At 40.3% G+C, this 23,192-nt stretch overlaps 1 protein-coding gene across 2 annotated transcripts in view; it reads right to left on the bottom strand.

Moving 5' to 3' along the window:
* The window catches only part of LOC141086257 (alpha-1,3-mannosyl-glycoprotein 4-beta-N-acetylglucosaminyltransferase B-like), a 145,300-nt gene that overhangs the window by 40,249 nt on the left and 81,859 nt on the right, over positions 1-23,192 (bottom strand). For both annotated transcript variants that reach the window (XR_012231557.1, XM_073572137.1), the window contains exon 7: positions 17,376-17,490. Coding sequence is in view for 1 of the 2 variants with exons in the window: in XM_073572137.1 (XP_073428238.1) it covers positions 17,376-17,490 (115 nt within the window). In the remaining variant the exon portion in view is untranslated. The remainder of the gene's footprint in view (positions 1-17,375; positions 17,491-23,192) is intronic.

Genomic DNA, 23,192 nt, shown 5'->3' on the forward strand with positions numbered 1-23,192 from the left:
AACATTAGGATGGCATTGGCAATTCAGAATGGGATAAGGTGAGTGGGTATGGTAGACTGTAATCCATTATTACTAGCCCTAGACTCGGAGACAGCTTTTGATAATGTAAATTGGAAATGGATAGATTTAGTTTTAGATAACTTTGAAATAATAGGTATGTAACAGATATTATATAACATGTATATTATATAACAGGTAATTTTAGAATTTATTTAATAGGCCTTTATTCTAATACATGAACGAAAATATTTACACCTGGCTTCCTTTCAGATTCGATACAACAGCAAAAGGGGAAGAGACTGGGGTGCCCACTCTCACCACTACTATTTTATCTAGTTGCATCATAGGAAGTAAAGATATTTCGATGGAGAAACATTTTCCTTTTTTTTTTTTCTTCTTTACAAAAATGTTACTTTAGCCCCAAATTTTTCATTTGCACAAAGGTAACAAGAGAAAATTGACCTAAAAAAATAGTTGTACAATTTCTTCTGAGTACATCGATATCCCATATGTGGGGAAAATCTACTGTTTGAGCGCATGGCAGGGTTCAGAAGGGAAACAACACTGTTTGACTTTTTGAACACAAAAATGGCTGGAATCAAGAACGGATGCCATGTTGTATTTGGAGAGCCCCTGATGTGCCTAAACAGAGGAAACCCCCACAAGTGACCCCATTTTGTAAACTATACCCCTCAAGGAATGTATCAAGATATGCGATGAGCACCTTGAACTCCCAAGTGCTTCACAAAAGTTAATAAGGTAGAGCCGTGAAAATAAAAAAAATCTAAAATAATGTACTTTTAGCCCCAAACTTTTTAATTTAACAAGCGTAATAGGGTGCCAAGTTTTGTTGTGCCATATCTCCTGAGCACGCTGATGCCCCATATGTGGAGGAAAACTACTGTTTGGTTGTATGGCAAAGCTCAGAAAGGAAGGAGTGACGTTTTGGAATGCAGACTTTGATGGAATGATCTGCGTGCGTCATGTTATGTTTGGAGAGCCCCTGATGTGCCTGAACAGTGGAAACCCCCCCACAAGTGACCCTATTTTGGAAACTACACCTTTCTAAGATTTTATCCAGGGATATAGTGAGCATTTTGAGGTACTACACAAAGTTTTATAACATTAGGTCGTGACATTTGTAATTTTTACAATGTATAGAGGAGAAAACGGACCCTTTTATTTGTTACGCAATTTCTCCTGAACACGATGATACCTCATATGTGGTCAAAAAGTTCTGTTTGGGCACATGGCAGGGCTAGGAAAGAGTGCAATTTGTCTGAAATAGATTGTGAATGGCATGTCACGTTTGGAGAGCCCCTGTTATGCAAAAAACAAGCAGAAACCACCTAAAAGTCACCCCATTTTGGAAACTCGAGGAATTCATCTAGGGGTGTACAGAGCTTTTGTGGCCTACAGGTGATTCACAAAACTTTAAAACATTTAGATGTGAGAACAAAATTTTTTTTCCCCACTAAAATACTGCTTTAGATTTTATAATTTACACTATGAGTAATGGGAGAAACTGGACCCAACAAGTTAAGCAATTTCTCCCTAATGTGGAAGTAACCCATATGTGGTTGTACACTACTGTTTGACCACCCAGCAGGGATCGGATGGGAAGGAGCGCTACTTGGCTTTTAGGACGCAGATTTAATTTAAATAAATTGTGGGCTCTATTAGTGGAGCCCATGTGGTGCCAGAACAACAGAAACCCCCCAGGTAATCCCATGTTGAAAACTTCACTGCCTAAGGAATTCATCTAGGCATGTAGAGAGTATTATGAATCCATAAGTGCCTCACAGAATTTTATAACATTGAGACGTGGAAATGTGTATTTGATGCAAATCTGGCAGGTACACAAGGGTAATAGGTGAAACTAGAATGTATAATTTATTGTGAAATTTCTCCTGAAAGCAGGGGATTCCCTATTTATCGCCAGAAATTACTGTTAGGCCACACGTTAGGGCTGAGAAGGAAGGAGCGATATTTGAATTTTGGTACACAGATTTTGCTAGAATAGTTTACAGGCGACATTTGCGGAGCCCCTGAAAATGCCAGAACAGCAGAAAATACACTAAAGTGACCCCATTATAGAAATCGCACCTCTCAATTAATTAATCCAAGGCTGTAATGACTATTTTGCAACATCCAAACCATGCTTTTTTTTCCTAGAGAATTGCAAATTTGCCAGTTTATTGTCCATATATTGTGCCCCTATACTGTGTAGAGCCCCCATATGTTGTAGCATCCCTATACATTGTGACCAGCTTGTGCTTCTGTTGACAGGCACCCCGTAAATTGTTAAGTGCCTTCTCTCCATTACAATAATACCAAACATGTCGCTGCTTAGTGTGGTTTAAGCCCCCATCACACATAACGATGTCCCAGCGATCCCACCAACGATCCGACATGGATGGGATCGCTGGGACATCGTTAAGCTGATCGCTGGTGAGCTGTCACATACAGCCCCAGCGATCAGGACGCTGGTTTCTAATGTAAACGTCGGGTATCCAGGAGCGGCTCCTGGATACCCGCTGTTTACCTTGGAAACCGGCGTACACGCTGGTTTCCAAGGTAAACATCGGGTATCTAAGAGCCGCGTGACTCCTGGATACCCGCTGTTTACCTTGGAAACCAGCGTGTACGCCGGTTTCCAAGGTAAACAGCGGGTATCCAGGAGCCACGGCTCCTGGATACCCGACGTTTACATTAGAAACCAGAGTCCAGCGTCGCTGGTCTCTCGCTGCCACACGCAGCGATGCGTGCTGGGCAGCGGGAGACCAGCAATCGAAAAACGGCCCAGGCCGCTCGAGCATGATCAGCGATAACCGGCAGGTGGGCCGGTCGCTGATCCCCGTCACACACAGCGATCTCGCTGGCAAGATCGCTGATGTGTCACAAAATCAGTGATCTCGCCAGCGAGATCGCTGTGCGTGACGGGGCCCTTAGGCACAGTGTGGCTCAGTAGGGGGGCACTTGGATTTGGGAGCACAGAATTCACGGGGATTTTATTTGAAGGGGTGGGAGACATGAGTCTTTATTCTACCAGTAACGTAGGAGCCCCCTATAGTTCCAGTGACAGATGACGGACCAGAATGGGGGCTGGCTTTGTGAGGGACAAATTAGGGTTTTTATTGGTACCATTTTGGGGTGCTGATAAAGGAGGACAAAGTCATTTGAAACGCATCAGTTTTGGTCCCCTCGCGCACCCGTCGCTGAACTTTTTGGTGACGTCACACTGACCACACCCCTCCCACCAACCTCGCTACTACATGGTGGCGCTTCCGACCGAAGCGCACCCCCGATGTCTCAAGTCTTTTACCAAGCGGGACGTATTGCTATGGCAGAACGCTCCCGAGGATCCCTACCCCCGCACTGAGCTTTCAGTCTCTTTTGGACACACCACCGCTATCCCATTAAATGATTCGGTTTTGTCCATAAGTCATCAATTGATAACAGGTCAAATCAGTGATTTAGGACACAGAAGCAATGCATTGTACTGCATGCCCTCTCATGAACCAGGGATTGCATTGACATACCGCCTGTACTCACATTTTTATTGATATATTTTGCGTTCTATGCTAATTGGCACAGAATTTGTCTAGGTACCAGCTGCTGTAATCCACTGCATACCTGTGAGTGCTAGTGTGTTCTATTCTTCACTAGAGTCTGTATTCTACCAGTAATGTAGTAGCCCCCTATAGTTCCAGTGACAGATGACGGACCACAGTGGGGGCAGCATTTGTGAGGGATAAATTAGGGTTTTTATTGGCAACATTTTGGGGTGCATAATATTTTTCGATCGCTTCCAGAATAAGTCTGGATCACATTGTGTTCTACGCTGAGCACTTACGTCGGGGTTTCTGTTCAAATCCCACAAAAATGCGATTCAGATGAAACCCCCAACGGAACCACTCACCATACTGAGGCACCATCTTTGTTCATGTTTTATGTAACTTTTTTTCACATTTTTACTTAGTCCCACTGTGGGACATGTATCATTTCAATTTGACCACTGGTCTCATACGCTGCAGTGCTCGTGTTTTATTAGAATTGTATGTTGTGTAAGCACTTCCTGTCCAAATAGGACAACTACAATATTGTTGACATTTTTTAAAATAAAAAAAATGCTTATGATATTTGGAGAGCTAGTCTGTTTGAGCTAGAAAAAGAACACTCAACGATTAAAGGTGCGATTCTCTGATTGAAATCTAAACACGTATCGGATCTTAAAAATGTTCTTTACTATTATTTGATACATAGTAGGCTTGCTATAAATTGACTAATCCTAAAATATAGTCAGCACATAAGTATGAGAAAATCACAAAAAAATGATTACCCCTCCTGGAGTAAATCCAACTAAATTATACCTACTGTAAATGTGCTAGCAAGGGAGCCCTTAAAGAGTAACCTTTGTTTAAATTTTTATTTCAAAAGTCAACAGAACACCTGAAAATGAGCAAGTTTGTAATATATGTTACCAGAGAGATCTGCTTCTTTCTCTGCCAGAATTCAGGCTGCGTTTCTCCCTCCTCCAGTGTACATAGAATATCATCAGTAGTAGCTGCCATTTCCTCTCAGTAATGGGAGAGTGCGTCTTCACCAAATACAGATTTTACCTCAGAATTGAGAATTTTGATAATGACTGATCAATTCTGGCAGAAAAAGCAGCATTTTATTCTGATTATATATATACATTACGGAGTTGCTTATTTTCATATCTACTATTGATTTATGAAATAATTTAAATGACGGTTACTCTAAGTAAGTTAGACAAAACCCTTATTAAAGGCAATGTGTTAGTAAAAAAAAATTGCTGCAAATAAATCTTTAAAGGGAACCTGTCATGAAAAAAAAATGTTATTAACCTGTGCAGATGGGGCTAATCAGATTCTTCTCTTGCAGGTATCTCCCTCTCATTGCTGGATTATGATGCTTGCTAGCTCTAAAGTGATAACACAGGTTCATTGCTGAAGTGATTTAATTTTACAGCCTGGTTTCTCTGCTCTCCCTAATGACATAGATGGAAAGAGCATACAAAGTTTTGCAGCTTTGACAAAGTTGCGACAAAATCACCAGAACAGCTAGTTAAGTTAAAGGGGTTTTACACTACCGATTACCCATCATTTGAATAAGTGATCAATACTGGATTGGTGGTGGTAATACCCCCAGCACTTATACCAATCAGTTGTTACCAGCTCCATCACTGGCCAGATGTAAACAGTGTAGGGAGCTGTACACCACGACAGAGTAGGGAGCTGTACACCACAACAATGTAGGGAGCTGTACACCACGACAATGTGGGGAGCAGAACACCACAACAGTGTAGGGAGCAGAACACCACAACAGTGTAGGGAGCAGAACACCACAACAGTGTAGCAGTGAGCAGTACACCAACTGCTGTGTCAAACGGTTTACTGGACGCTGCCAGGTAGAGCAGATCAGCTCCTATTCATCGCGGTGGACACATTTAGGGTAAGTTCATCCTAGGCGCTTTTTATAAGCTTTTTATTTCTGCAGCTAAAACTGACCTCTTGGCAGGAAAGAAGCTGCAAAAAAAAAACAAACAGGTTTTGGTTGGTTTTTCTTACACTTTTTGCAGCGGTTTTGGCATGCTAGATTTGTCTCTTGTGCATACTGATAAAGTTTAGTACTGAAAAAAAGGGCCTATTCTATAGAATACCAATGATCTGTATTCTTGGTGCGTTTTCTCACCACCCATTCATATCAATGGGTGAAAACCGCTGAAAGTGACATGCTCTATTGTGCAAACAAAACATGCAAAGCACAAAATCCTGATGACAAAAAAAAAAAAGCTGTGTGCATGAGATATCTGAAATCTAAGACTTTGCTGGTAATGTAAAATGCAGCTGAAAGTTTGCACAAAAACACGCTGCAAAAAACACCTAATGTGAACCTAGCTTAACATAGAAAATAATATTTTCCTTCTCACGCTCACGGTGATGTCACGCTGCTCATTGTCTCTGCTGGATGGCAGGCTGTATAGTTGCATCATGCAACAATGCAGCTTGTCATCTAGATGTAGCAGAGCTAGACCAGTGGTGGGACAAAAGGATTATTATAGTCTTAGCAGAGAGGTGAGGAATATGGTTGTTTATTATTTTAATACTCTTACAGGGGACAATGCCTTCTGCACAAAGCTTTATATTACCCCCCAACTATCACCCTACTTGCCACCGCACCAGGGAAAGTGGGAAGAGCAAAGCTAAGTGCCAGAACTGGCGCATCTTATAGTTGCGCCTTTTCTGGGGCGGCTGAAAGCTGTTGTTTTTAGCCTGGAATATTAATATCAGACCGCAACTGTCTGCCTAGCTTGTGCTGGTTATTATAGAGGGACCCTACATAATTTTTTGGGGGGTCCCCCATTTTAATAACCAATAAGGGCAAAGTATACAGCTGTGAGCTCATATTAATAGCCTGGGAAGCTCAATGGGTATTACCCCCATCACAGGCTATAAAAATCTGTCCCCAGCCATCGGCTTTCACTCTGCAGTTGGAAAATTATGCGGGAACCCACGCCACTGTTTTTAGAAAAATAATAATTAAATACATGTACGGTAAGTTGCACACACTGTACTAATTGTATATGGGACAGACATCTTTATATCCATCTATTCTATGTGCATATACTGTATTTAATCTATTCTGTAGGTTTACACTGTGATTTTACAGTACGTGGCTGCTGAATTGACGGCTTTTCAAAGGACAAAGATGTGTAAAAATCGGATGGCACTCGCATGATCCGAGTGCCGTGTGATTTTTTTTTATCACACCCATTGACTTGCATGGGCGTGTCTCGTCTGATATACGTGGCAAATTGCAGCATGCTGTGATTTTTTTCCTCAGCCCAATTTCAGCTGAGAAAAAAAAAATAAAAAAAATGACATTAAAACTGTAACTCCTAGATTAACACTGGTCAGAGTGCAATCCGATTTTTTATCGGATTGCACACGTCCATTTCGCAGATGAGTAGAAGCCCTGACATTCTCCTCAGAAGCCCAATCCAGAGGCTGCGCATCACAGGAGGAGTTAGATGGCAGCAGGCAGTAGCCAGCCTTCAGCAGGCTGGCAGCTACCATGATACGTCACTGGCTACCAACAATCACTAGGGCCATAAGAGCTGATGCAAGCAAGCCATTTATATGTGATTGACAACAGCACTGAAATTAGCTAAACAGCAGCGAACTAGGCTAGCTCTGGTTCCCATTGTTCGAGGCAAAAGCTAGCTAACAGCAGGCTAAAGGCCGGTATAGTGCAGGCTCAGTATCTGAGTGCTCACAATTCACCCCTTACGCAACCAGTCATATAGATAGATAGATAGAAACAGTTAAGGATTATAAACTAACAGCATAAAAGTATCAAAAAGTGCAAGTGTATATTACATATACATACATTATATGACCACAAAGGTGCATTTTTTAGGATTCACATACAGGTGTATCTCACAAAATTAGAATATCACCAAAAAGGTAATTTATTTCCGTTCTTCAGTACAAAAAGTGAAACTCCGATAATTATTACAAACAGAGTGATGAATTTCAAGTATTTATTTCTGTTAATGTTGATGATTATGGCTTACAGCCAATGAAAACCCAAAAGTCATTATCTCAGTAAATTAGAATACTTTATAACACCAGCTGGAAAAATGATTTTAATTTCCGAAATGTTGGTCTACTGAAATGTATGTTCAGTAAATGCACTCAATACTTGGTCGGGGCTCCTTTTGCATCAAATACTGCATCAATACGGCGTGGCATGGAGGCGATCGGCCTGTGGCACTGCTGAGGTGTTATGGAAGCCCAGGTTGCTTTGATAGCAGCCTTCAGCTCGTCTGCATTGTGTGTTGGGTCTGATGTCTCATCTTCCTCTTGACAATACCCCATAGATTCACTATGGGATTAAGGTCAGGCGAGTTTGCTGGCCAATCAAGCATAATGATACTGTTGTTTTTACACCAGGTATTGGTACTTTTGGCAGTGTGGACAGGTGCCAATTCCTGCTGGAGAATGAAATTTCCATCTCCAAAAAGCTTGTCGGCAGAGGGAAGCATGAAGTGCTCTAAAATTTCCTAGTAGGTAGCTGCGCTGACTTTGGACTTGTTAAAACACAGTGGACCTACACCAGCAGATGACATGGCTCCCCAAACCATCACTGATTGTGGATACTTCACACTAGACCTTGGAAATCAAGGTCCCAGAGTCTGGAGGAAGAGTGGAGAGAGACAATCCAAGCTGCTTTATGTCTAGTGTGAAGTTTCCAGAATCAGTGATGGTTTGGAGAACCATGTCATCTGCTAGGGTAGGTACCCTATGTTTGATCAAGACCAAAGTCAGTGCAGCCGTCTACCAGGAAATGTTAGAGTACTTCATGCTTCCCTCTGCCGACAAGCTTTTTGGAAATGAAAATTTAATTCTCCAGCAGGACTTGGCACCTGTCCACACTGCCAACAGTACCAATACATGGTTTAAAAACAGCACGATTACTCAATGGTTATCACTGCAGCCTTGCAGCACTGGGGTCCTGAGTTCAAATCCCACCAAGAACAACATCTGCAAGGAGTTTGTATGTTCTCCCCGTATTTGCGTGGGTTTCATCCGAGTTCTCCGGTTTCCTCCCACACTCCAAAGACATACTAATAGGAAATTTAGATTGTGAGCACCAATGTGGACAGTGGTGATAATGTCTGTAAAGTGCTGTGGAATTATTGGCGCTATGTAAGTGTTTAAAATAAATAAAAACAACAGTATCACTGTGCTTGATTGACCAGAAAACTCGCCTAGCCTTAACCCCATAGAGAATCTATGGGGTACTGTCAAGAGGAAGAGAAGAGACACAAGACCCAACAATGCAGACGAGCCGAATGCTGCTATCAAAGCAACCTGGTCTTACATAACACCGCAGCAGTGCCACGGACTGATCGCCTCCATGACACGCCGTATTGATACAGTAATTGATGCAAAAGGAGCCCCGACCAAGTATGGAGTGCATTTACTGAACATACATTTCAGTAGGCCAACATTTCAGATTTTAAAATCATTTTTTCAAGCTGGTGTTATAAAGTATTCTAATTTACTGAGATAAGGACTTTTGGGTTTTCATTGACTGTAAGCCATAATAATCATTAACAAACAGAATTAAACACTTGGAATACATCACTCTGTAATGAGTCTATATAACACGAGATTCACTTTTTGTATTCAAGAACTGAAAAAAATTAACTTTTTTAATGATATTCTAATTTTGGGAGATGCACTTGTGTACTGTACTGTAAGACAATTCATTCATTGCCAATACTAGCCCTCTGAGGAAATACATGCTGACAGGAGCTTATGTTTCTATATAAACATTTATAAATGGAGGAAACCACAAACCGACGCACCAGTAGATTGGCTTTGGACGTCTAATATCCTGCCTTTCCTCAATCAATAAATAAAATGGTTACTCAGATGGCATTACATAATGTAGTCTGGCAATCTGCTAAGAGTTCTTCTCAGAAGCACTTACATGAAATGCAAGGTCATAGGTAATATTCTAGCTGATTTTCAGTAAAGAGATGGATGTTGGAGTCTGTACAGTGAACTACATACATATACCGCACGCTACGTGGACTATCCACAGTATTCCTATGTGGTACAGTAAGATCACTAATATCACTATTAAGGGACCACCAAAGTCATTTTCCCCCCAAAAGACTAGCACAATAGGTCATAAAGGTCTTGTTGATGTAAATCCCACTTGCAGGATCCTCACGTAGTAAAATAAAGGGGGGGGGATTTATTTGAATGTATTCACACATGCCAGTTTTGTAGCTTTAGTCTTGAAATTTTATGAAACCCCCACAAAAGTAACGTGTGAATACATTCTAAAAAGACTCAAGAAACAGACACTCATTAACCCCTTAAGGGTCTTCTACAGTGAGGTGGTGCAAACGTGGTATTTCACTGATAAAACGCATAATGTGAGATATGATGGCGGGTTTTGGATCAAGTTAGTGGAGGTGATAGAAGAAAGAAATGCTTATTACAAAGGGATCTATATTGGAATCAGTGGCTTGATACGTTGAATCGAAAAGGTGTGAATGAGCAACGTAACTTTGGTATATATTTTTCAGATGTGGATAAATGGTATAACTGTATCAAGTTTATTCTTTAGTCTTTTTCACAAAAGAATTCCTGCAATGTGGTGAGTGTACTGACAGTATGTGGGCCACGTGATCAGACCAGTGATGAACATCTCCGACCTGTGATGAGAGCATGCTTGGGAAACCAGGCAAGGCCTCAGACACATTGCGTGTATTACATGTTGCCAGAATGCGGATTATAACATCTTAGCAGTGAGATATAAAAGCTTTGCGATCTGTTAGCAGACCGCTTAACACCGAGGCTCAGTATTTCATACCACAGTTTGCATAACATTGAAACAGTGAATTAATGCAGACATGGTAGAAAAATATTCATATTTGAGAGTCCTCAGTGGTGGATACCTGTGAATGGCTAACTGAAAAGATGGTAAGAGATTGCAAGCTTTCGAGACTACTCAGGTCTCACCATCAGGCATAGAATAACACAAAATCTGAAAAGTCACATTTATACACAACACAGCAGAGAAATAATGTTAAAGTTTATACTCCCAGACTCTTCTGTCTCTCAGATTTGAAGTTACTTTTTAATACAAGTAATTTCATGTCCATGTTGCTGTGATCAGGGATACAAAAATGGCCACAGGTAGATCTATTTTTTTTTCTTTTATTGTGTGGTGGTGAGAATTCACCCTTGTTCTCAGTTTTTGCCTGGTCTCCCCCACATACAGACGCCCGGTAGGACACTTGGTGCAAATAATTAAGCACACCACATTAGACGTGATGCAGCTGAAAGTACCTGGGTTCTTCTAGTCCTGATGTGAGTTGGGGATCTTTATCTGTGGTCATTATAAATGGCAGGTTTAAAACATTTTCTGGTTGCAGGGAAAGGTTCCTGCAGCTGTTGGAGAGGCTTCTGACAATGATGCTTCTTAGATTTGGGGGCTGCCTAAAACACAGTAGTGGGGGGGGTCTGGAAATATGGTTTGTAATCGGGCATGTTTTTGTAGTAAAGGTTGGAATTTCTGTGCAGCTCCCCTTAGCACCTCCAGATTTGGACTGTAGGTGACTACTAGAGGCACCCAATTGCTTTCTTCTTTAGCTTTGTAATGCAGTAGGTGATTCCATGATATTCTAGTAATCTGGTTTTCAATTGTTCTAGGATGGTAGCCCTGATTCAAAAAGGACCTTCTAAGGCCACCAAGGTGTTTGACTCTATCCATAGGGTTGGTACATATCCGATTGTATCTGATGGCTTGGCTGCAGACAATAGAGTTTTTTGTGTGTTTTGGATGGAAACTGTTCTATTTAAGTTATGTTGAACGGTCGATTGGCTTCTGGTACAGGGACATATTCAAATGGAGAATACCATGGTAGGCATTCTTACTGGTAATGACAACTGAATGTTTGTGAAGTATTGCAAATGTTGATAGATACTGCTGCAAGTGGAAATCTTAGGGGCGTAGACATTGTAGAGTAGATTTATGAAAATGTTTATATCTCTCTTCTTGATTTATTTCTTGAGATGTTATGTGCAAAATGTTTATGTATTAAAATAAGGACACCTGCTTTTTTTTACTTAAAGATGGGGAACCACAGACCGACCCTACCCACATTTTGTTCAAACAGAAAAAATCTTGCTGTTGTAAATGTGTTTCTTGCAAAAACGCCACATTGGTCTTTAACTGTTTATGATATCGGAGAACCATTGCACATTTGTGTGGTGACTTTAATCCCTTAGCACCCCATGTTACAATTTTCACCATTTTTAATACGGAGGATTGTATTTAGGCACGTTATTACCATTCTATAGTTGATGTCCTTTGAGTGTCTAGGGTTACATGGTACTTTATATTGGTTTGACATATTAGATCGCTCATATATCTTACAACTATTAACTTCATATAATCATCAAGATGTTTCCTCTGTACTAATCCCTCTGCAAATGCCCCTCAGAAGCACTTCAGATCTGAATCAACACTTAAAAAAAAAATAGATTTCAGGTTTCTGAAAATTTCTTGAAAATTTGAAAAAAATTCTCCAGTTGGATTGATTTTATAAAGATATATACAGTTGTGGCCAAAAGTATTGACACCCCTGCAATTCTGTCAGATAATACTCAGTTTCTTCCTGAAAATGATTGCAAACACAAATTCTTTGGTATTATTATCTTCATTTAATTTGTCTTAAATGAAAAAAACACAAAAGAGAATGAAGCAAAAACCAAAACATTGATCATTTCACACAAAACTCCAAAAATGGGCCAGACAAAAGTATTGGCATCCTCAGCCTAATACTTGGTTGCACAACCTTTAGCCAAAATAACTGCGACCAACCGCTTCCGGTAACCATCAATGAGTTTCTTACAATGCTCTGCTGGAATTTTAGACCATTCTTTGGCAAACTGCTCCAGGTACCTGATATTTGAAGGGTGCCTTCTCCAAACTGCCATTTTTTAGATTTCTCCACAGGTGTTCTATGGGATTCAGGTCTCGACTCATTGCTGGCCACCTTAGAAGTCGCCAGTGCTTTCTATCAAACCATTTTCTAGTGCTTTTTGAAGTGTGTTTTGGGTCATTGTCCTGCTGGAAGACCCATGACCTCTGAGGGAGACCCAGCTTTCGCACACTGGGCCCTACATTATGCTGCAAAATTTGTTGGTAGTCTTCTGACTTCATAATGCCATGCACACGGTCAAGCAGTCCAGTGCCAGAGGCAGCAAAGCAACCCCAAAACATCAGGGATCCTCCGCCATGTTTGACTGTAGGGACCAAGTTCTTTTCTTTGAATGCCTCTTTTTTCTCCTGTAAACTCTATGTTGATGCCTTTGCCCAAAAAGCTCTACTTTTGTCTCATCTGACCAGAGAACATTCTTCCAAAACGTTTTAGGCTTTTTCAGGTAAGTTTTGGCAAACTCCAGCCTGGCTTTTTTATGTCTCGGGGTAAGAAGTGGGGTCTTCCCTGGTCTCCTACCATACAGTCTCTTTTCATTCAGATGCAGACGGATAGTACGGGTTTACACTGTTGTACCCTCGGACTGCAGGGCAGCTTTAACTTGTTTGGATGTTAGTCGAGGTTCTTTATCCAACATCCGCACAATCTTGCGTTGAAATCTCTTGTCAATTTTTCTTTTCTGTCCACATCTAGGGAGGTTAGCCACAGTGCCATGGGCTTTAAACTTCTTGATGACACTGTGCACGGTAGACACAGGAACATTCAGGTCTTTGGAGATGGACTTGTAGCCTTGAGATTGCTCATGCTTCCTCACAATTTGGTTTCTCAAGTCCTCAGACAGTTCTTTGGTCTTCTTTCTTTTCTCCATGCTCAATGTGGTACACACAAGGACACAGGACAGAGGTTGAGTCAACTTTAATCCATGTCAACTGGCTGCAAGTGTGATTTAGTTATTGCCAACACCTGTTAGGTGCCACAGGTAAGTTACAGGTGCTGTTAATTACACAAATTAGAGAAGCATCACATGATTTTTCGAACAGTGCCAATACTTTTGTCCACCCTCTTTTTTATGTTTGGTGTGGAATTATATCCAATTTGGCTTTAGGACAATTCTTTTTGTGTTTTTTCATTTAAGACAAATTAAATGAAGATAATAATAACAAAGAATTTGTGTTTGCAATCATTTTCAGGAAGAAACTGAGTATTATCTGACAGCATTGCAGGGCTGTCAACACTTTTGGCCACAACTGTATGTAGACATAGGCCTTGGAATCAAGTATGGACTCTTTTAGTCACTAATATCAATTTTAATGCATTTTGTATAAAACAAATTTCATCTAGATGCAAAATTGCATGAAGATGCGTTCCGAGTGGCATTTTGTCAACTTTTCAGAATACTACTTTCAGAAAACATATAGCTATGGGGGTTTCATATCCTTTTTAGACATTTTTAGTTAAGGCTTTGTTTGCACATGTCAAAAGTACGAAATTTGTCCTGGCTATCCTTACAGCAAAACATCAAAACCCCCAGCAAAAGGGTTATGTTCCATATTGAAGCACCATACATTATTGTTAATATATCGGGCCAAAATTTGTGATGTTCCAACTGTGTCTAGGCATAAAAAGATGGATGCTATTTCTGTATAGGGGAAATAAAGGTGTAAGTTACTACTGTATGGGTGCCACTATGGGATGGGGCCATTTCTGCTGTATTGGGACACAAACTCAACAATTACAACTGTATGTGATTATAAAAGGGAACTTTACGGGCTCTATGATTCCATTTGGTGGGAATGCTCTAAGATCAAGCCATTCTGGGAGAACGTTTTCGACAATTATAAACGAATCACCAGAAACAGTGTAGCATGGTCCCCTCAAATAGCTCTTCTGTCAATTTTACTTTCTTCAATAAGGACTCAGAAGAGAGATATTCTTTGGTTTTGTCTAACAGCAGCACGAATGGTAATCCAGCGGTTTTGGAAACTTACAAACCCCCCTGACATATTAGACTGGTATAAGGAAATGGTCAATCTGTGTAGAATGGAGGAGCTGTCTGCAGACTGCAATGGAACAAACGATAAATTTAGAAGGATTTGGAGTGGATGGATTTTGTTTCAGGACTCACCTGATTTCAATAAATTGTTACGCTGACTTTTTCAGTTACATAGGATTTTGCACATTAATATATATATATATATATATATATATATATATATTTATTTTTTTTTTTAAGGACCTCTTTATCCATAACCCTCTTTTTTCTCCTCTTCCCTTGTCTTTCTTTTCCTCTTTTTTATCCTATGTCTTTCCTCTGCATAATATAGAGGATACTTCCTCTCTTGAATACCTTGTTGGCGTTCGCCATACAGTTACTGTTATTGTCTACCATGGTATGTTTGACGTACTGTTAGAAGGTTGTATTGTCATTTTTGAATACTAGATATTTTTATATGATTCTATATATTATCAGTTTTCATATAATATATTCTCTGTTTGTAAAATGTTTAATAAAATAGATTGAACATAAAAGGGAACTTTACTTTTGCATGGGGGGGTGGTCACAAAAGAGGAAATAAGCATTTAAGTGAATCTGTCAGCAGGATTTCACACCTCCTAATATGTACAATTGTGTCAAAGAGTGTTTGCCCCCTTCTTGATTTCCTGTTCTTTTGCATGTTTATCATACTTACATGTTTCAGATCACCAAACAAATGTAAATATTACACAAAAATAACACGAGTAAACACAAAATGCAGCTTTCAAATGAAGGTCGTTATTAAGGGAAAAAGAAATCCAAGTTCAATCCAAGCTCAGTTCAAATTCCCTAGCCACAGTGAGGCCTGAAAACTGCCACACCTATTCTCAATCAAGAAATTACTTAAATGGGCCCTGCCTGACAAAGTGAAGTAGACCAAAAGTTACCGAAACGCTAGACATAATGCTGCGTTCCAAAGAAATTCTTAAACAAATGAGAAAAAGTAATTGAGATCTAGCAGTCTGGAAAAAGTTATATAAAGCCATTTTTAAAGCTTTGAGACTCCAGCGAACCACAGTGAGAGTCATTATCCAGAAATGGCAAAAACATGAAACAGTTGTGAATCTTCCCAGGAGTTTTGATGCCTCAGGACCTGGAAGTCTTGCTGTGGTAAATGGAACCATGAATTCTGCTGTCTACCAAAAAATTCTGAAGGACAATATCTGGCCATCTCTTTGTGACATCAAGCTGAAGCATACTTGGGTTATGCAGCAGGACAATCATGCAAAACATACCAGCAAGTTCAGCTCTGAATTTCTTAAGATAAACAAAATTAAGGCTTTGGAGTGGCCTAGTCAAATCCGATTGACATGCTGTGACATGACCTTAAAAAGGTGGTTTATGCTTGGAAACTATCCAAATGTGGCTGAATTATAACAATTCTGCAAAGATTAGTGGGCCAAAATTCCTCCAGAGCACTGTAAAAAAAACTCATTTCCAGTTGTTGCAAACACTGGAGTTGTTGCTGCTAAGGATGGCCCAACCAGTTATTAGGTTTAGGGGCAATCCCTTTTTCACACAGGGCCATGTAGGTTTGGATTTATTTTTCCCCTAATAATAAAGACTTTCATTTAAAAACTGCATTTTGTGTTATCTTTGTCTAATATTTAAATTTGTTTGGTGATCTGAAACATTTAAGTGTGACAAACATGCAAAAGAATCGGAAATCAGGAAGGGGGGGAAACACCTTTTCACACAACTGTATATGCGATTTAGACAATTTAGATCTTTCTAGGGCCACTCTATTCCTCTATTAAAGAGAAATCAGTGGTGGGATTAATATGCAAAGGAGGCTGTAAACCTGAAGCCTCGGTTATTCCAGCTCTTTTATCTATCCAGTGCCTTCACCTCCTGAGTGACTGATGGATCCTTCGCCTGAAATCACACAACATAGAGACTGTCAGTCAAGCAGGAGGAGGTGGCTCTGGGCAGGGAACAGCGTTGGAATGACAGAGACTTCAGCTCTTCAGCCTCATTTGCATATCAATTCAAATGCTAATTTCTAAGTGAGGAATGGACTGGCCATGTTAAGGGATTGCTGGACATGTGCTTGAAAGAGCTACAATACATGCACATATAAATAGCTTAAGGAGTAGGGCCCCCGTCACACATAGCGACGCACCAGCGATCCCGACAACACTATGACCTTATCAGGAGCGCTGGTGTGTCGCTACATGATCGCTGTTGAGCTGCCAAACAGGCAAATCTCAGCAGCCATCAAAACCAATGACGACGCGGGTAACAAGCGCGCACGTCGCTTAGTTACCCGCTGTGTACCTTAGATACCAGCGTGCTGATGCAGGGAGCTGGAATCCAAGGTAAACAGCGGGTTTCTAAGCGTCGCTTAGTTACCCGCGGTTTACCTTGGATACCAGCTCGCTGATCGCTGGGCTCCTGCCTGTCACACGCAGCGATGCATTCTGGCCAGCGGGAGACCAACGATCAAAAAAATGTCCAGGGCTTTCGAGCACTATCAGCGATACCCGCCGAGGGGGCCAGTCGCTGATACGTGTCACACACAGCGATATCGCTGGTGAGATCACTGTTGCGTCACAAAACTTGTGACTCGGCAGCGATCTCGCTGTGTGTGACGGGGGCTTAGGAGTAAAATCCTGCTGACCTGTGCCCTTTAATAACATACACAGAATATTTCCCCTGGTGTATATACTTTGGACTGCACATCACAGACAAAGTGAACAAAGCCAATAAAGTTTCCACTAGCAGTAGATTTCATAAATAATAATAAAAGTAATTTCAATAGTTACATAAAACATTCAAACTCACCAATAAATCCTAGCTGTGAGAACTCAAGTATGAGCCACTCATCGGAAGCTTGTTGGGTAGCAAAGTCCTTGATGGATTGGAAATAATCTGGCTTGGCAACAATGTCATCTTCTAACTGTTAAAACATAAAAAAAAAATCTATCAGAACTACAAAACCCTGGATAAATCTAAGAAAAAAGGTTGTATCCATACCAGAGTTCCATTTTAGGAATTCATATGAAAAACGGATCTGTTACAAAACCGATGGAAACTGAAGCAGAATGGCACCTCTGATTATAATGGCGTCAATCTGGTTTCTGTCCATTTTTTAATGAAACAAAGTGCTGAATGTGATCTTTTTGTTCGGACAGATTCAAGTATGGTCAGTGAGGCTCTTTTGCTTCCATTTACATCTGTTTTGTAATTTAAGGGAGAAACCAAGCTCAAAAAACAATTGTGAATACAGCCTAATGTGCACAAGGATTATTACAACACAACAATATATGTGCTACCTGGCCAGTCTATTGTATGCAATACGCTTTTAACAAACCAAAAAAAGAGGTTAACCGTTCTTAAGAGATGAAACATAAAAAACAAAAGGTCCTTGGTATATCAAAACTACATCACAACTTGAGCTCTTACTACTATTATACAGCATACAGTCAGAACATAGATGAAACAAGTTGTCTTTGTGGTTTCATGTCTGCAAGGGACGAATAGCTTCTGTGATGTAAGAAATACTAAACTTTTTTTATTAACAAAATTTGTTAAAAAAAAAAATATATATACTAGCTCAAACTGTTTTATTTCCTGTACATTTTGCATTCATTTTTCTTTATAACCATCTTCCTAAGGAACTGCTACAACAGCATTTTCATACATTTGGGCCGCATGCACCTGGACAAAAGAAAACTCAGCTAAAAAAAAACGCCTCACTGATTTCTATAGGAGATAGTTGTGGGCATAATCTTTGAAATGTGCAGAGGTCACTGTGCAGAGAGATGAAAGATGATCAGCTCCCAATGATGGACCTTTGTTATTCACCTCCAGCTTTATAATAGAGTTGTTACTTTTCATTATTTTTATGGCTAGTTTCAAATTAGCGTTTGGAGGCGCAGCAGACGCTCGCTGTGAAGCTCCGCCCCTGCCGCGCCTCCTCCAGTCAGCTCCGCCTATGGGCGCATGGCGCTGCATGCGGCCTATGTACCCTATCTTTAGCATTGGATATAGTATAATAAAACCTGAGGCTTTATTTTAGAAGCATGCGGTGGCAAAAGCATACCTGCGCACGGCCTGTGTACCCAATGCTAAAGATAGGGTACGCAGGCCGCATGCAGCGGCATGCGCCCATAGGCGGAGCTGACCGGAGGAGGCGCAGCAGGGGCGGAGCTTCACGGCGAGCATCCACTGTGCCTCCAAACGCTAATGTGAGACCAGCCTAACCTGTAATGAGAGCTAGAAGTCTGCTATCCTGCACATAAGCTGAAAGTTGACAAGAAATATTAGGCTTTTGTGGTGGCTCAACAGACAACTATAAATCTGCAGTTTCAAAGGTGACTGGTTCACGCAGTTTAAGGTCAATAAATTTTGCACAAAACACAGCTGACCATAGGACAAATAAAGCATTTTTACTAGTTGTGTTACCACACCTATCCCTTTACAGATGGTAAATATTTGTTCGGTTCCCCGCTTATTCAGCAAGCTATACCACTTAATGAATAAGCTACAATCGGGAACCAGGATACATGGAGCACGACAGCTGATCAGCGCCGCAGCTGCTTGTGTCTCGGCCGTGTGACAGTCACAGCACATGCATGGAGAGCCCATCACAGAGGCTCTCCTTGCATGTAGTGTGACTTTGACACAGCTGCAACACATGCAGCTGCAGCACCGATCAGCCGGCACAATCCAGGTATCCGTCCCTTAGATACCCGATGTGTACGTTAGTTACCAGCTGATCGCTGGTCTCCCGCCTGTCACACGCAGCGATGCGTGCTGGCCAGTGGTAGACCAGCGACCAAAAAAATGTCCATGGCTTTCCTACAGCGATCAGCGACACTGGCAGGGGGGCCGATCGCTGATCGCTGTCACACACAGCGATCTCGCTGGTGAGATCGCTGTTGTGTCACAAAACTTGTGACTCAGCAGCGATCTCGCTAGCGAAATCGCTATGTGTGACGGGACCCTTAGCCCTTCCCCAAGATACAGAACCCCAAATCCATTTCCTAAACAGCCCCATAACTAAGGAGGAAGTAGAGGAGGCGATAAACCGATGCCCCGGGGGGAAAAGCCCAGGCCCGGACGGTTTTTCAATCGAATATTATAAATATTTTAAAACTGATCTAATCAATCATCTGACAGATTATTTTAACCAAATTAACAAACTTAACAAGTTCAAGAAATAATCCCTAAAAGCCCATATTAGCCTCATACCAAAAGAAGGGAAAGATCCCACTTCATGCAACAGTTACAGACCTATATCCCTTATAAATAACGACTTAAAACTATACGCAAAAATATTAGCCAATCGGATGCAAAAAATACTCCCAGAACTGATCAACCCAGAACAAGTTGGTTTTATCAAAGGAAGAGAAGCCAAAGATAATGTTATGAGAGCAATTAATGCGATCCATTTCGCAAAACAAAACAATATCCAAATGTCAATTCTCTCCGCAGTTGCTGAGAAAGCATTCGACCGCGTTGATTGGCATTTCATGGAGCACACACTTATAAAATTTGGCTTCCCTCCATGCTTTATAGATAAAGTTTTAGCCTTATACACAGCTCCCTCAGCGAAAATTAAAATAAACAATACGTTATCCACTAGCTTTGATATAAAAAACGGCACAAGACAAGGTTGCCACCTATCGCCACTTCTGTTCATCCTTTCAATTGAGACATTTCTTCAAAAAATTAGACAGTCTCCTATGATTACAGGATTGAAAACCGGCCGAATAGAACCTAAATGTGCAGCCTATGCAGACGATATACTTTTCTTTTTGGTAAATCCAAATAATTCCATTAAACTCTGCTCACAGAGCTGCAACACTTCAACTCAATTTCTAACTTTAAAATAAATTTCTCTAAATCGAATCTGTTACATATATTTCTGTCACCTGAAAACAGGAAGATACTCTCAACACTTTCCCCATTTAAAGATTGCTCATTCATCATCTATTTGGGAGCTAAAATCAGCAATTCGTCCTCTCACCTTTATGATTTAAACTTCAAACCACTACTACAAACAGTCAAAACCTCAATCTCCCACTGAAAAGACATTCCGGTCTCATGGTTTGGTAGAGTCAATTTAATAAAAATGATCATTCTTCCTAAAATTCTATACCTTCTTCAAACACTGCCGATAGACATCCCCCAACAATTTTTCCAAAAACTAAAACGACTGATCTCAAAATTTTATCTGGGCAGACAAAAGTCATAGAGTCAAACATCAAACGCTAATAAAACCTAGAAACAGATGGGGGTTGGGATTACCCGATTTTGAAAAATACAGATTAGCGAGTCATATAGCCAGAGTAATTGACTTACGCTCTCCCTCTTCCACAAAACTTTGGGCTCTACTGGAATTACATAACCTTAATGGAGGTTTCTCACACTATTTATGGCCTACCTCATTTAATAGATATAACAGTATCAAAAACCCTTATACCAACATAACCCTCAGATTATAGCACAAAGCCAATAAAAACAAAAATTTCATTCCAAACATATGCCAAATCACTGCTATTTTACATCTGATCCCCAACAGATACAGGACTCTTAAAAAAAAATTTTTCTCCTCAATCTCCCACATAGACATGCCAATAGATTATTTTGTCCATAAGAACAAGTGTAAGAACAAAGAAAAAATTTGCTCTCTTACGAAAAACCTGCATTTGAACGACGTTGAAATAGTTACTGCAAGAGGTAATCAAACTTAATCTCCCCAATATCTCTGCTCCACAACCAATCCCGCCATTCCTTAAACTGTTTATAAACACAAAAGGTAACGGGAAAATAATAGCTACAATCAATAGAATTTTAGCCAAAACAGATGATATTCCAGATTTTATTAAAAGATGGGAATCAGAGCTAAACAAAAAATTCCACACTGATGAAATACTCACAATATTTAAAAATACTCATTGGCTAGCTTCTTCCTTGAAATTTCAAGAACTCAATTACAAAATTATCTCAAGATGGTAAAGAACTCCAGATATACTAAGTAAAATGAACAGTTCTATCTCTCCTCTATGCTGGAGATGCAACAGAGAAATAGGTACCCCAACACAAATTTGGCTAGAGTGCTCAAAAATCAAACAATTTTGGGTAAATATTAAAGCATTTATTAAAAAGGTCCTTAATATAGACATACTAATAACACCCGTCTTTATTCTTCTCAACTTGGACCCCTCCAATATATTGCTAAGCAGGAAATCACTAATTCCTCACTTGATCAATTCCGCTAAAATAACCATTGCACGACACTGGAAAGAAGTTGAAACCCCTTCATGTAAAGAATGGTTAAAAGAAGTGAATCAAATAGGCATATATGAAAAACTTAAGACTAATTCCAAAAACTCAAAAATGATTGACTCCTGGACCCGGTGGCTAATTACTTCAGAAAAGCCACCAGAAGAAAATTTATAACCCTTTATGATCCTATTATTTACTCATGTCTATACCTTCACTGGAAAGACTGCACTCTCAAACCTCTTATTCAGCATTATCATTTTAAGCAGGACACTCTGGAACCCTTAACCCCACCTTCCAAGTTTTCCCCAATTGTCAACTTCCACCCCCCTACCTCTATACTCTCTCTTAGTTAGTGAACTTTGTTTATTTTCTGAATACATTTGGCCTTGCAAATATTAACTTGCTCTACATGACATGGAAAAGATGCTATGTATTCTGTTGTTTTTTCCAGTTTGTTAAAAATTTCTTAAATAAGAATTTATAAAAAAAAAAAAAATTAGTATTTACATATAACAATCAGTTTACACTATAATAGTTTTTAGTTTGTGTCCACGAGTCAAACATCTAGAAAAATATGGCATCCCATGGTAGCATCAATAGTCATCCATCGTTATCTCCAGGTCTGAAAGCATAAATGCGCATTTTGCTCCTGTCTATGGTGGATTGAATTGCTAGCTTTTATTCTTATCTTTCAGCTGTGGCATTATTCACTCCTTGGCTGGAGTCCTGAGAGATGCCCAAAGTCTCTTGGGGACATGGTCTATTGTGTGAGCCAAAAACTTAAGAACCGCCACAGTGATCTCTAAATCCTTTGAAATCCCATGCTGATAAAGCCAGGTGGAAGCCAAAAGGGGAAAGTGATTCCACTCATGAACAGATATTATGATAAATCTTCCCATTTTACAGCGAGGGTAATGTCTTTTGTGTCAGCTTTGCCTAGAATGGTATTTATGGCTTACAATTAAACAGACTGTATCACAGAGAATGACAATTTCAATCAGGCTTTTATTCTAAACATATTTCAGTGTTCAATGTGACCATTGAAAAAAAAATCAAATATTCCACGTTTCACTAACACTAAAGCTCACAAAATAGGTTCATATTTCACACTTTCGGCTTAGCTGTATTGATTTGGGGGCATGGTCAGCAGAGACATCTCATTTTCATTAGAAAAACTGATTAACTGAGTAAAGTCCCCCATACATGTTAGGCTAACATTACCCTCTGATATCAGTGGGCTCAGCTGACAGTCTAATGGCTCTCCTCGACAGATGATTCTTTTGTTGTCTGTGAGATAAGATGTCCCCAGAGGAGTCCGGCAGCGATTCTCTCATACATAACACAAAAGTGCTCAGTACTGAGTGC

The sequence above is a fragment of the Dendrobates tinctorius genome, unplaced genomic scaffold (genome assembly GCF_039654945.1).
Source record: "Dendrobates tinctorius isolate UK_male_01 unplaced genomic scaffold, ASM3965494v1 ptg000030l, whole genome shotgun sequence".
In the NCBI taxonomy this organism is placed as follows: domain Eukaryota; kingdom Metazoa; phylum Chordata; class Amphibia; order Anura; family Dendrobatidae; genus Dendrobates; species Dendrobates tinctorius.